Source organism: Anomaloglossus baeobatrachus, chromosome 1 (assembly GCF_048569485.1).
Source record: "Anomaloglossus baeobatrachus isolate aAnoBae1 chromosome 1, aAnoBae1.hap1, whole genome shotgun sequence".
NCBI lineage: Eukaryota > Metazoa > Chordata > Amphibia > Anura > Aromobatidae > Anomaloglossus > Anomaloglossus baeobatrachus.
In genome coordinates, this window is record NC_134353.1 from 508,598,360 (window position 1) to 508,612,620 (window position 14,261).

General features: G+C 50.6%; 1 protein-coding gene across 2 annotated transcripts in view; it reads right to left on the bottom strand.

Annotated features, from left to right (window-relative positions):
- Positions 1-14,261, bottom strand: part of SMC2 (structural maintenance of chromosomes 2) — a 204,560-nt gene that overhangs the window by 73,575 nt on the left and 116,724 nt on the right. For both annotated transcript variants that reach the window (XM_075316066.1, XM_075316064.1), the window contains 4 exons: positions 5,809-5,947; positions 5,615-5,734; positions 5,301-5,505; positions 4,969-5,104 (listed from right to left, as the gene is read on the bottom strand). In XM_075316066.1, the coding sequence (XP_075172181.1) occupies positions 4,969-5,104; positions 5,301-5,505; positions 5,615-5,734; positions 5,809-5,947 (600 nt within the window). The remainder of the gene's footprint in view (positions 1-4,968; positions 5,105-5,300; positions 5,506-5,614; positions 5,735-5,808; positions 5,948-14,261) is intronic.

Sequence of the window (14,261 nt, forward strand, 5' to 3'; positions counted from 1 at the left end):
TATGCCACCGCTGTGGATAGTCCGACTGAATTCGGATCTATTTGCATTCCAGCCACTGCAGGAAGGCTTGCAGTGCAAGATACACTGCCCAGAGCTCCAGACCACTGAGTTGAAGAGTGGACTCCTCTGAAGATGGTCTTTGACCGTCTGGAAAAGCTAAAACTCGCCTCTGGATGAGGCGCCTCCTTGAAGGAGAGACTGTCCCCTCGTCTGTAGTGAACGCTGTTTGTCCAGCGGAAGCTTCACTATCGCTGAGAGAGTGTGAAAACTCTCCAGGAGATGCCAGCGATTGGGTTCAACCTTGAAAAGTTGAAGACCCACCCGAAACTCTGGGAAGGGTCCAGCGCCATGTTCAGGTTGTGTTGGCATGCTTGTAAAGGAGAGTGCCTTGACCAGTAGATTGCCCAAGTAAAGGATCACAGAGTGACCGTGAGAGCGCGGGACTGCTCCCTCTGCTGCCACGAACTTGGTGAACACCCGTGGGGCTGTCGCCAGCCAAAGGGTATGGCTACGAAACGAAATATTCTCGTCTTTAATAACGAATCGTAGCCAACGCCGGTGCCTCGGAGCAATCGGCACGTGTAGATAAGCATCCTGATGTCTATTGAAGCTAGGAAAACTCCTTGAGACAGAGAGGCAATGACGGAGCGGAGTGATGCCATCCGGAACCGCCTGGTTTTCACGTGCTCGTTAAGCAGTATAAAGTCCAGAACGGGACGGAAGGAGCCGTCCTATTTTGGCACCACGACCAGGTCGGGGCAAAATGCGTATCTGGTTCCTGAAGAGGAACAGGGATTACCGCTCTTTCCGCCTGCAGAAGAGCCTCGGCTCGGTCGGTGCGGTAGATTGAAAACAAACTGACTCTCACTCACAGGCCCTCAACCTGCGGTAGGTAAATGCCGCTAAAGCGGGGGAGTCTGCCCCCCCGCGGTTGCGGAGTGAGAGGGCTGAAAATTATGAGGAAAACGCTTTGGTAGCGGATCCTCCGGCTGCCTTCCCCGGGCGTGAATTGAGCCCGCTAGGAATCTATGCCCTTCTGGGCTTTTTGAGTCGTCTTGGATAGTTGAATGATTTCATTCAACCCTTACCAACAGACTATCACTAGATAAAGGCAACCTGGTTAAGCACTTCGTTGGAAGCAGCCTCTGTTCCAATCTCTCAACTACTAGCCTCTGCGTAAAAACACGGAGTTGGCGGATGCCACTGACGTCCGGCTCGTAGAGTCTCGGACAGCAATAACAGCATGATTCGCCATGCCGACATTGCGAGTTAAAGACGCTGCTGGGACCGAGAGTACCTGTGACAGCGACCCTCTGCGCAATACTAGCTGAAATAGCTTGGAGTGCCTTCACGGCTGCGACTGCCGGAGCAGCCGACCTGCCGATAGCTTCATAGACAGATTGCAACCAGAGGCCAATCTGCCTGTCAATGGCATTTTGAAGTGAAGTCCTATCCACCACTACAACTATAGATCTAGCTGCAAGCATGGAGATTGGGGGATCCACATTTGGATACTGGGTCTAGCGCTTGACCACGTCAGGGGGAGCGACACGTGTCTCATTAATACGGTCGGAGAAACGCTTATCGTGATAAGCGTGTCGTTTCTGGACTGCGTCTCTGGAGTCAGAGTGCTAAACAAGTACTCAATATATAGAGATTTCTCTTGCTGTGAAGCTGACCCCTCCACTGGAGGAGTTGAGGGAGAAATACCCAACCTTTCGTTGATGGACGCAATAAGATTATTCACTATAGCGTCACCATCCGGTGTATCCGGATTGAGAGCGGTCTCAGGAACAGAGTCCTGAACAGCTACGTCTGCCTCATCGTACAGAGAGTACTCCCGCTGGGACCTTGCCCAGTGATGTAGTCGAGGGCTAATGCCAGCGAGCCCGCTTAGGCCATCTGGGACTGTCGACCGTGTCGGATGCCTGCTCTCTGGGATGCCTGGAATCACTCTGGCGCCTTGAGATGCTCCAGATCAGGGCGGCCAGGGTCATTGCAACCATATTGCCCACGGTCTGCTTGGGGTGCAAAGTCTGTAAGATGTCAGTCATAGTCACAGACAATATATCAGCGGAAAAACTGCAACTTCGTCCCTGTCTCTGGACAGAGATCACAGGTGGTTCCTTTGGCCACATATAGCAGAGACCCCGGTTGAGCAATTGCACGCACTGGGGGTCCTGAAACCGTATGACATGCAGTACAAGCAGCATAGAAAGCCCGTGCATTGGCAACTTGTCTTTTTCTGCTGTTGTTGTCTAGCTATCTAAGAGCCTAGCCGAGGATAGCGACCGTACAGTGAATAGTCATACAAGCATGAAGTACAAATAAACACTTCAGCACATGTAGTACACGCAGCATTGAAAACTTGTGGCTTGGCCCATTTGCTCTTCTGCTGCTGTTGTCTATTTATCTAGGAGCATGAGACAAGGATAGCGACATACAGTGAATGTATAGCATACAGCATGACAGTAAACACTGCAGCCCATGCAATCCAAGCAGCATTGAAAGCTTGCGCGTTAGCACCCTAGCCTTTCTGCTGCTGTTGTCTATTTATCCAGGAACATTAGCCAAGGATAGCGACATACAGTGAATGTATAGCATACAAGCATGACAGTAAACACTGCAGCCAATGCAAGTCAAGCAGCATTGAAAACTTGTGCCGTAGCACCATTGCTCTACTGCTGCTTTTGTCTGTTTATCTGGGCGCATTAGCCAAGAATAGCGACATACAGTGAATGTATATCATAACAATAAACCGTGCAGCACATGCAAGCGAAGCAGCATTGAAAGCTTGTGCCTTAGCACAAATTGCTCTACTGCTGCTGTTGCCCAATCTGACAGTAAACACTGCAGCACATGCAAACGAAGAAGCATTGAAAGCTTGTGCCTCAGCAGCATTGCTTATTTGCTGCTGTTGCCCAGAATAGCGACAGTACAGTACAGTGCATAGCATATCAGCACACAGCCCAAAAGCCCACTTCAGCATTAGTGGTGTCAGTTGCTTACCGCCCGCACAAGAGCGGGTGCGAGGTCGCCCAAAAACCTGTGACTGGTTCCGTTCTCCCAGAGTGGAAACCATAATGGCTGCCGGCTTCTCTTCCCCGTCCTGTGCAGAGGGGCGGGCCGTGGGCGAGCCCCAGCCAAGAGCGGGAACCCGGCGTCTCACTGTGTTCAGTGAGAGGGGGCTGGAGAATGCAAAGCAGACTCCAGCTCCCTGCGCTGAGCTACTGTACAGCGTCCCGCCCCTCCTCTGACTGGCAGGGCTGGGGCGGGAACGAAACGAAAAACTAGGCCGCAAAGCCGGGGACTCTAGTAATAAGCGCGGCCGTCCTATGTGCACGGCCGACGCCGAAGTCCCCCGGCGCACCACAAGTCCCAGCCGCGCCACAATGTAAAAAAAAAAACCAGCAGCGGCCGGCGCGGCCGTTTTCAATACATAAATTCACTCAGCAAAGCTGCAGTGAATAATAGCACCAGCGCTCCGCGCTGTTGTCCCCGGCGCACTAACACTCCCAGCAATGCTGGTGTGTGTGGGCGCGATGTGCATGGGAACACAGAGTACCTTGATGTAGCAGGGCCCTGTCCCTGACGATACTCAGCTCCATATCCAGCAGGTTCTTTTGGGTCTGTGGATGGAGCTCGGTCTCTGTGCCTGGAGACCGGTAAGATCCCACTTCACCCAGAGCCCCTCATGGGGATGGGGAAGGAAAACAGCATGTGGGCTCCGGCCTCTGTACTAGCAATAAGTACCTCAACCTTACAACACCATCCACGGGTGAGAAGGGAGCATGCTGGGGGCCCTACATGGGCCCTCTTTTCTTCCATCCGACATAGTCAGCAGCTGCTGCTGACTAAAATCTGTGGAGCTATGCATGGATGTCTGACCTCCTTCGCACACAAAGCTAAAACTGGAGAACCCGTGATATCACGGGGGGGTATAGCCAGAAGGGGAGGGGCCTTGCACTTTTTAGTGTAGTGCTTTGTGTGGCCTCCGGAGGGCAGTAGCTATACCCCAATCGTCTGGGTCTCCCAATAGAGCGCTGAAGAAAAGAGGCATGATGTTTAGTAGAAACTTCACCCTTTACAATGCATACGGTTACATCCACAACAAAATCCAAGGTGGAAACCTCATGCCATGTCTGAACCAAACCTTGGGAGTTGACCCATAAGCATCCTTACAACTACATAATAGCTTCCTTCACATACAGAATTGACTGTCCTCTTGTGAACTCATTTCTACTCCTGAGCAACTCATCACTGGAGACCTGGCTGAAGCTGTACTCACTTTTAGCAATCAGATTGCGCATTACTGGGACTGGTATACAACCACAATGTTTTCTTTATAGTGGAAGAGTTGCTTGACTATTGCATGCACACCAACAATCAGAAGCATTTATCTTCTCTCATAGAAAAATATTGATTGTGCAGTGACGTATGGTTTTATTGTGACCAAAGTAACTAATAGTTGCCTTAAAAGGGTCTCTTCTAGTGTCATACTTTTTCAGCAGCATAGCAAAAATGCAACAGATTTACACAAATTGGAAAATGTGCAAGATTTTTAAGTCACTTGTAGCCCTATTAACACCCTTAATGAGAACTAAGGTGATATATTATCTAGTCATCATACAAGGTTCAATTGAAGAATTGAGCGAGTACCTAACTATTCGTACTCGCTATACTCATAACGAGTACTGTCTAATACTCGGGTATTCATTCCGAATAGCGTGTGCAATGCAAGTCAATGGGGAAAAACTCACAAAGTAACGAGCAACCCAAATAACAAATAGTGCGGAATTCGGGTTACTTGTTACATTGCGAGTTTTCCCCATTGACTTGCATTGCACACACTATTCGGAATGAATACGCGAGTATTAGACAGCACTCGTTATGATTATAGATTGTACAAATAGTTAGGTACTCGCTCAACTCAATTCAGTCGCCATTTGACTGAACCGCATGCTCTACCTTTCAGCTGTATTCTTGAGGGAAGAGAGTTCTTTCTCCACCATCTGCAGCTCAGCCTCCTTGGTCTTCAATTCATTCTGCTTATCGTTGATCTCCTGAACTTTAGATAACACGGATGGGGCCTGGGAACGCGCACCTTGGAGTAAAATAAACATAAAATAATGACAACTGCTGTATAATGCCAAGTTATCTGACATAGCACGCGTTCATAGACTAAACCAGAACTATTTCTTAAAACTAAAATATAGTAATTTTTACTTGGTTTAAAAGTTCACAAGGAATTTGTGTAGATCATTTTATTAATTTTGTACAGAGATTTTAAGGAAAGTTACCTCCGCTAAGTGTTCCTTGTGGATCAAAAGTATCTCCACCTAAAGTCACCGTTTTGGTTAACACACGTTTGTCAAAGGTCACAGTTTTAGCATTGTCTAGTGTGTCGCAAACCAATGTTGTTCCAAACACATACTCCATAGCTTTCTGTAGCTCGGAATCATAGCCAACCAATGTTAGAGCAAGGTTTACATTGTCCTCTCCAACCTGCAAAAAAAATTAAAAAGTATTTTCTTTGGAATTGTGTGAAATCTGCTCTGGAAAACTCAATTTAATATAAGCTCATCAACTCAATCGGCTCTGAACAAATACATACCAGATTTTTTGCAACCTTAATTGTATCATTTCCTATGCGATGTGCTGAAATTTTATTGAGGGGAATGATTGTTAACCTCCGCTTCAATTCTCCTTTTTCAAGCAATTTTTTACCTGTAACCTAAAGCGAGCAAAATTATTGATGTGCAAGTCACCTGCCAATATTTACCTAAAATGGATTATAAGGAACATTACCTCTGTATCAACCACAAGATTGTACAGCCGACCCCCAGCCACCACTTCTAATGCTGTTGCAGTAGAAACATCTTTCACAGAGATCAGCGATGCTATGAGACCCTTAACACGGTTTTTATCCCAATTCTTTTCTGGGTCACTTTGAAGACAAATATAGTACATTGCAATAAGGACTGAGTTTAGGTAAAGGTATAATAAATCTTGTCACAACATTAACATGACTTCAACACACTATTTTCAATCAAGCTTTTTTTTTTTTTTAATTGATTTTCAATGGTCACCTTGAAGGCCGAAAGACCTTGGCGAGGTCCTTCTGGTAGGGCAAATAGGGAATCTGAACATTTGAAAGAAAGCAGACAACTTCCAGTTGACCTGACATCACCGCGACCAGCTCCAGTCTTTCTGAGTAACTAGATTGTGGGTGGTGTTTCAACCCCCCCCATCACAGCCCAGCACGTCGCGCGTTCTCTCCTACACTGCAGAGCACCACAAGCAGGAGCAATGCTGGTCTAACACCTTATTCAGCCAATTGTGCCTCTGAGCGGCACTATTCTGGTCTGCTCAACCCCATGAACTGAGCCCCCCCCAGGCTCAGTGACCTCAGATCCGGTGAGGTCACAACTTTCAGTTGACCCCACATCAACAAGCCTAGCCCCAGTCTTCCTGAGTGACTGGGCTGTGAGCGGCGTTTCACCACTCATTAAAGCCCAGCTTCACAGCAAAGTATATTGCGCGGTCTCCTTCGCTTCAGAGCGCCGCAAGCAGGAACGATGTTGGGCTGTGATGAGTGGTGAAACGCTGCCCACAGCCCAGTCACTCAGGAAGACAGGGCCGGGCTTGTTGATGTCGGGTCAACTGGAAGTTGACATGACATCACCGAATCTAAGAGGTCACAGAGCCCAGGGGTGTCACTTCATGGGGATGAACGGACGACGATAGAGGCAGAATTGGCTGAACAAGGTATTTCGAAAAAGCCTTCCCTATCTGTTTTACAGAGATGTAGTCACTATTGTAGTAGTGAACCACCTCTAACTGTACGTTAAAATACAAAAGGAAAAAAAAAAAAACTAAAAGAATTGTCTTTTTAGTTGCCTTACTTTGCCAAAAAATACAATAAAAAAAATAAAATGTCATATATATCCCAAAAATGGTAGCAATAATGTTATCGCACGGCTTCAAAAACGAAGCCATCACACACCTTCAATGAAAACAAAATTGAGTTACAGGTCTAAGAAAATGGCAGCAATTTATTTTGTATAAATCTGAGTTTGAATCCTGTTGCTGGGTCATTTTTACCACAGTTTACAGCATGAAAACAAATGTCCAAAAGAAGGGAATTTTGTTTACTTACCGTAAATTCTTTTTCTTCTAGCTCCAATTGGGAGACCCAGACAATTGGGGTGTATAGCTTCTGCCTCCGGAGGCCACACAAAGTATTACACTTAAAAGTGTAAACCCCTCCCCTCTGCCTATACACCCCCCGTGCATCACGGGCTCCTCAGTTTTGGTGCAAAAGCAGGAAGGAGGAGACTTATAAATTGGTCTAAGGTAAATTCAATCCGAAGGATGTTCGGAGAACTAAAAACCATGAACCCAGAACAGTTCAACATGAACAACATGTGTACACAAAAGAACAACAGCCCGAAGGGAACAGGGGCGGGTGCTGGGTCTCCCAATTGGAGCTAGAAGAAAAGGAATTTACGGTAAGTAAACAAAATTCCCTTCTTTGTCGCTCCATTGGGAGACCCAGACAATTGGGACGTCCAAAAGCAGTCCCTGGGTGGGTAAAAGAATACCTCGGTAATAGAGCCGTAACACGGCCCCTTCCTACAGGTGGGCAACCGCCGCCTGAAGGACTCGCCTACATAGGCTGGCATCTGCCGAAGCGTAGATATGCACCTGATAGTGTTTCGTGAAAGTGTGCAGACTCGACCAGGTAGCCGCCTGACACACCTGCTGAGCCGTAGCCTGGTGCCGCAATGCCCAGGACGCACCCACGGCTCTGGTAGAATGGGCTTTCAGCCCTGAAGGAACCGGAAGCCCAGAAGAACGGTAGGCTTCAAGAATTGGTTCCTTGATCCACCGAGCCAAGGTTGACTTGGAAGCCTGCGACCCTTTACGCTGGCCAGCGACAAGGACAAAGAGCGCATCCGAGCGGCGCAGGGGCGCCGTACGAGAAATGTAGAGTCTGAGTGCTCTCACAAGATCTAACAAGTGCAAATCCTTTTCACATTGGTGAACTGGATGAGGGCAAAAAGAAGGTAAGGAGATATCCTGATTGAGATGAAAAGGGGATACCACCTTAGGGAGAAAGTCCGGAACCGGACGCAGAACCACCTTGTCCTGGTGAAACACCAGGAAGGGGGCTTTGCATGACAGTGCAGCTAGCTCAGACACTCTCCGAAGTGATGTGACTGCCACTAGGAAGACCACCTTCTGCGAGAGGCGTGAAAGAGAAATATCTCTCATTGGCTCGAAAGGTGGTTTTTGAAGAGCCGTTAGCACCCTGTTCAGATCCCAGGGTTCTAGCGGACGCTTGTAAGGAGGGACAATGTGGCAAACCCCCTGCAGGAACGTGCGTACCTGCGGGAGCCTGGCTAGACGCTTTTGAAAAAACACAGAGAGCGCCGAGACTTGTCCCTTAAGAGAGCCGAGAGACAAACCCTTTTCCATTCCGGATTGAAGGAAGGACAGAAAAGTTGGCAAGGCAAATGGCCAGGGAGTAAAACCCTGATCAGAGCACCAAGATAAGAATATCCTCCACGTCCTGTGGTAGATTTTGGCTGACGTTGGTTTCCTGGCCTGTCTCAGTGGCAATGACCTCTTGAGATAACCCTGAAGACGCTAGGATCCAGGATTCAATGGCCACACAGTCAGGTTGAGGGCCGCAGAATTCAGATGGAAAAATGGCCCTTGAGACAGCAAGTCTGGTCGGTCTGGTAGTGCCCACGGTTGACCCACCGTGAGATGCCACAGATCCGGGTACCATGACCTCCTCGGCCAGTCTGGGGCGATGAGGATGGCGCGGCGGCAGTCGGACCTGATCTTGCGTAACACTCTGGGCAGCAGTGCCAGAGGAGGAAAAACATAAGGCAGTCGAAACTGCGACCAATCCTGAACTAATGCGTCTGCCGCCAGAGCTTTGGGATCTTGAGACCGTGCCATGAATGTCGAGACCTTGTTGTTGTGCCGGGACGCCATTAGGTCGACGTCCGGCTTCCCCCAGCGGCAACAGATCTCTTGAAACACGTCCGGGTGAAGAGACCATTCCCCTGCGTCCATGCCCTGGCGACTGAGAAAGTCTGCTTCCCAGTTTTCTACGCCCGGGATGTGAACTGCGGAGATGGTGGATGCTGTGGCTTCCACCCACAGCAGAATCCGCCGAACTTCCTGGAAGGCTTGCCGACTGCGTGTGCCGCCTTGGTGGTTGATGTATGCCACCGCCGTGGAGTTGTCCGACTGAATTCGGATCTGCCTGCCTTCCAGCCACGGCTGGAAGGCCTTTAGGGCTAGATACACTGCCCTTATCTCCAGAACATTGATCTGAAGGGAGGACTCTGGCTGAGTCCAGGTACCCTGAGCCCTGTGGTGGAGGAAGACCGCTCCCCACCCTGACAGACTCGCGTCCGTCGTGACCACAGCCCAGGATGGGGGCAGGAATGATTTCCCCTTCGACAAAGAAGTGGGAAGAAGCCACCACTGAAGGGAGGCCTTGGCTGCCCGAGAAAGGGAGACGTTCCTGTCGAGGGACGTCGACTTCCTGTCCCATTTGCGGAGAATGTCCCATTGAAGTGGACGCAGATGAAACTGTGCAAATGGAACTGCCTCCATTGCTGCCACAGTCTTCCCTAGGAAGTGCATGAGGCGCCTCAAGGGGTGCGACTGGGCTCGAAGGAGAGATTGCACCCCTGTCCGTAGTGAACGCTGTTTGTCCAGCGGAAGTTTCACTATCGCTGGGAGAGTATGAAACTCCATCCCAAGATATGTCAGCGATTGGGTCGGTGTCAGTTTTGACTTTGGGAAATTGATGATCCACCCGAACCTCTGGAGAGTCTCCAGAGCAATGTTCAGGCTGTGTTGGCATGCCACCCAAGAGGGGGCCTTGACAAGAAGATCGTCTAAGTAAGGGATCACTGAGTGTCCCTGAGAGTGTAGGACTGCTACCACTGTTGCCATGACCTTGGTGAAGACCCGTGGGGCTGTCGCCAGGCCGAAAGGCAGTGCCACGAACTGAAGGTGTTCGTCCCCGATGGCGAAACGCAGGAAGCGCTGATGCTCTGATGCAATCGGCACGTGGAGATAAGCATCCCTGATGTCGATTAATGCTAGGAAGTCTCCTTGGGACATCGAGGCGATGACGGAGTGGAGAGATTCCATCCGGAACCGCCTGGTTTTCACGTGTCTGTTGAGAAGTTTGAGGTCCAGAACGGGACGGAAAGATCCGTCCTTTTTTGGCACCACAAACAAGTTGGAGTAAAAACCGTGACCCCATTGCTGAAGGGGAACAGGGATAACCACTCCTTCCGCCTTCAGAGTGCTCACTGCCTGAAGAAGAGCATCGGCTCGCTCGGGGGGCGGAGATGTTCTGAACAAACGAGTCGGAGGACGAGAACTGAACTCTATCCTGTACCCGTGAGACAGAATGTCTCTCACCCAGCGGTCTTGGACATGTGGCAACCAGGCGTCGCAAAAGCGGGAGAGCCTGCCACCGACGGAGGATGCGGTTTGGGGAGGCCGAAAGTCATGAGGAGGCCGCTTTGGGAGCGGTTCCTCCGGCGGTCTTTTTAGGACGTGACTTAGACCGCCATGAAGCAGAGTTCCTCTGACCCTTCTGTGTCCTGTTGGACAAGGAGAATTGAGACCTGGCTGAGGGCCGAAAGGACCGAAACCTCGATTGTACCTTCCGTTGTTGAGGTCTGTTTGGTTTGGATTGGGGTAAGGACGAGTCCTTTCCCTTGGCAAACGCCGACGCCTGAGAGGTTAAGGACACAACCTGCGGAGTAGCGGCACGTGTGACTGCATTAATCTCAGACTGACAAGCTGAGATAGCTTGGAGTGCCCATACGGCTGCAAATGCCGGAGCAAAGGACGCGCCGATAGCCTCATAGATGGATTTCATCAGGAGCTCTATCTGCCTGTCAGTGGCATCCTTGAGTGATGCACCATCTGCCACTGCAACTATGGATCTGGCCACCAGTCTAGAGACTGGAGGATCCACCTTGGGACACTGAGCCCAACCCTTGACTACGCCAGGGGGGAAGGGATAACGTGTGTCATTAAGGCGCTTAGTAAAGCGCTTATCCGCAAAAGCGCGGTGTTTCTGGACTGTATCTCTGAAGTCGGAGTGATCAAGAAACGCACTTCGTGTACGTTTGGGAAACCTAAAACGGAATTTCTCCTACTGAGAAGCTGACTCCTCAATCGGAGGAGCTGGGGGAGAAAGTTCTAACACCTGATTGATGGACGCTATAAGGTCGTTTACTATGGCGTCCCCTTCAGGCGTATCAAGGTTGAGAGCGGCGTCAGGGTCAGAGCCCTGATCTGCCACCTCCGCTTCATCCTCCAGAGAGTCCTCATGCTGAGACCCCGAACAGTGTGATGAGGTCGAGGGAAGCTCCCAGCGAGCCCGCTTAGTCGGTCTGGGACTGCGGTCCGTGTCGGAGTCCTCACCGTGGGACCTATGAGTCGACCCAGGAGCACTCTGCTGTGCCGACCGAGGGGGGGCTGGGAGCAATGATTCAACAGTGCCCGGGGCCTGTGTTACCGGTCTGGACTGCAAAGCTTCTAGTATCTTAGCAGACCATCTATCCATAGACTCAGAAAGTTTGTCAGCGAATACTGCAAACTCTGTCCCTGTCACCTGGACAGTGGGAGCCGGCGGTTCCACCTGGGCCGAGGGTCCCACCAGTGGCTGAGACTCCGGCTGAGTGAGTGTCACAGGGGCCGAGCATTGCACACAATGAAAGTAGGTGGAACCTGCAGGTAGCATAGCCGCACATGAGGTACAGGTTGCAAAGTAAGCCTTTGCCTTGGCACCCTTGCTTTTTGCGGACAACATGCTGTTGTCTCCTCCTAGCGTAATCAGAGAGGGTATATAGCCAAAAGCAAATAGTGCAGCCGTACAGAGTAAATGTATACAATATAAGCATATAAAATACACTTCGGCACCCAGGGGGGCCAGCACCTAGTAACAGGTGCGGCTTACCGACCGCCCTCAGCGGTTGTGTGACCACCAGATTCCCTGCCTGGGCCTCCCAGAGCTGTGGAGCTCGGTGTTGTCTCCCCTCTGAAGTTCTCCAGCGTCAGACGTGCTGATAGGAATGGCTGCCAGCGTTCTGAGAGGAGGAGGGAGCCGTGGGCGTGCCTCAGAAAGTGCGGGAATCTGGTGCCCCACGGTGCTCAGTGAGGGGGGAGGAGGATACTAAGTATGCTCCAGCCCTCAGCGCTGACGTCCAGTGCAGCGTCCCGCCCTTACCCCTGACTGGCAGGCCCGGGGGCGGGAATATGCGGTACTAGGCCGCAAAAGCCGGGGACTAAAGTTAAAAGCGCGGCCGGCAAACAAGCGCGGTCAGCGCGGAAGTCCCGGCGCACAAACACACCCAGCAGCTGCTGCAGTGGCCATTACACAGGCGCTCTATGCGCCGTCCCCAAAGGGACACAGAGTACCTCATAGGAGCAGGGCCTGTCCCTGACGATACCCGGTCTCCTGTCCAGCAGATTCCCCCAGGGGCTGCGGAGGGAGCACGGTCCCAGTGCCTGGTGACCGGTTAGGATCCCACTTCACCCAGAGCCCCTAAGGGATGGGGAAGGAAAACAGCATGTGGCTCCAGCCTTTGTACCCGCAATGGGTACCTCAACCTTAACAGCACCGCCGACCAGAGTGGGGTGAGAAGGGAGCATGCCGGGAGCCCTTATGGGCCCTCTTTTCTTCCATCCGATATAGTCAGCAGCTGCTGCTGACTAAAATGTGGAGCTTGCGTGGATGTGTGCCTCCTTCAACACAAAGCATAAAAACTGAGGAGCCAGTGATGCACGGGGGGGTGTATAGGCAGAGGGGAGGGGTTTACACTTTTAAGTGTAATACTTTGTGTGGCCTCCGGAAGCAGAAGCTATACACCCCAATTGTCTGGGTCTCCCAATGGAGCGACAAAGAAACAAACATATGCACACAACAGTTTAGTGGATGGTATTTTTTTTTTTGCAATTTCCCTGCACTTGGAATTTTTCCCCCCGTTTTCTACAACCTCGTATGGTGAAATTAATTGTGTCATTCAAAACTACAGTTCATCCTGCAAAAACCTCGAGTTCTTATATGGCAATGTTGAAGGAAAATAGAATGTATAAACGCTGAGGCTCTTGGAAGAGGTGAAGAAACAGCAAAAGAAGGGAATTTTGTTTACTTACCGTAAATTCCTTTTCTTCTAGCTCCAATTGGGAGACCCAGACAATAGGGTGTATAGCTATGCCTCCGGAGGCCACACAAAGTATTACACTAAAAGTGTAAAGCCCCTCCCCTTCTGCCTATACACCCCCCGTGCCTCACGGGCTCCTCAGTTTCAGTGCAAAAGCAAGAAGGAGGAAAAGAAGGGAATTTTGTTACTTACCGTAAATTCCTTTTCTTCTAGCTCTTATTGGGAGACCCAGACGATTGGGGTATAGCTACTGCCTCCGGAGGCCACACAAAGCACTACACTAAAAAGTGCAAGGCCCCTCCCCTTCTGGCTATACCCCCCCCGTGGTATCACGGGTTCTCCAGTTTTAGTGCCAAAGCAAGAAGGAGGAAAGCCAATAACTGGTTTAAACAAATTAACTCCGAGTAACATCGGAGAACTGAAAAACCGTTCAACATGAACAACATGTGTACCCGCAAACAACAAAAACATCCCGAAGGACAACAGGGCGGGTGCTGGGTCTCCCAATAAGAGCTAGAAGAAAAGGAATTTACGGTAAGTAACAAAATTCCCTTCTTCTTCAGCGCTCTATTGGGAGACCCAGACGATTGGGACGTCCAAAAGCTGTCCCTGGGTGGGTAAAGAAATACCTCATGTTAGGGCTGCAAAACAGCCCTCCCCTACGGGGGTGTCACTGCCGCCTGCAGGACTCTTCTACCTAAGCTGGCATCCGCCGAAGCATAGGTATGCACCTGATAATGCTTGGTGAAAGTGTGCAGACTGGACCAGGTAGCTGCCTGGTACACTTGTTGAGCCGAAGCCTGGTGTCGTAATGCCCAGGACGCACCCACGGCTCTGGTTGAGTGGGCTTTTAGCCCTGAAGGAACCGGAAGCCCCGCAGAACGGTAGGCCTCTAGAATTGGTTCTTTGATCCATCGAGCCAGGGTGGCTTTAGAAGCCTGCAACCCCTTGCGCGGACCAGCGACAAGGACAAAAAGTGCATCGGAACGGCGCATGGGCGCCGTGCGGGAAATGTAGAGTCTGAGTGCTCTCACCAGATCT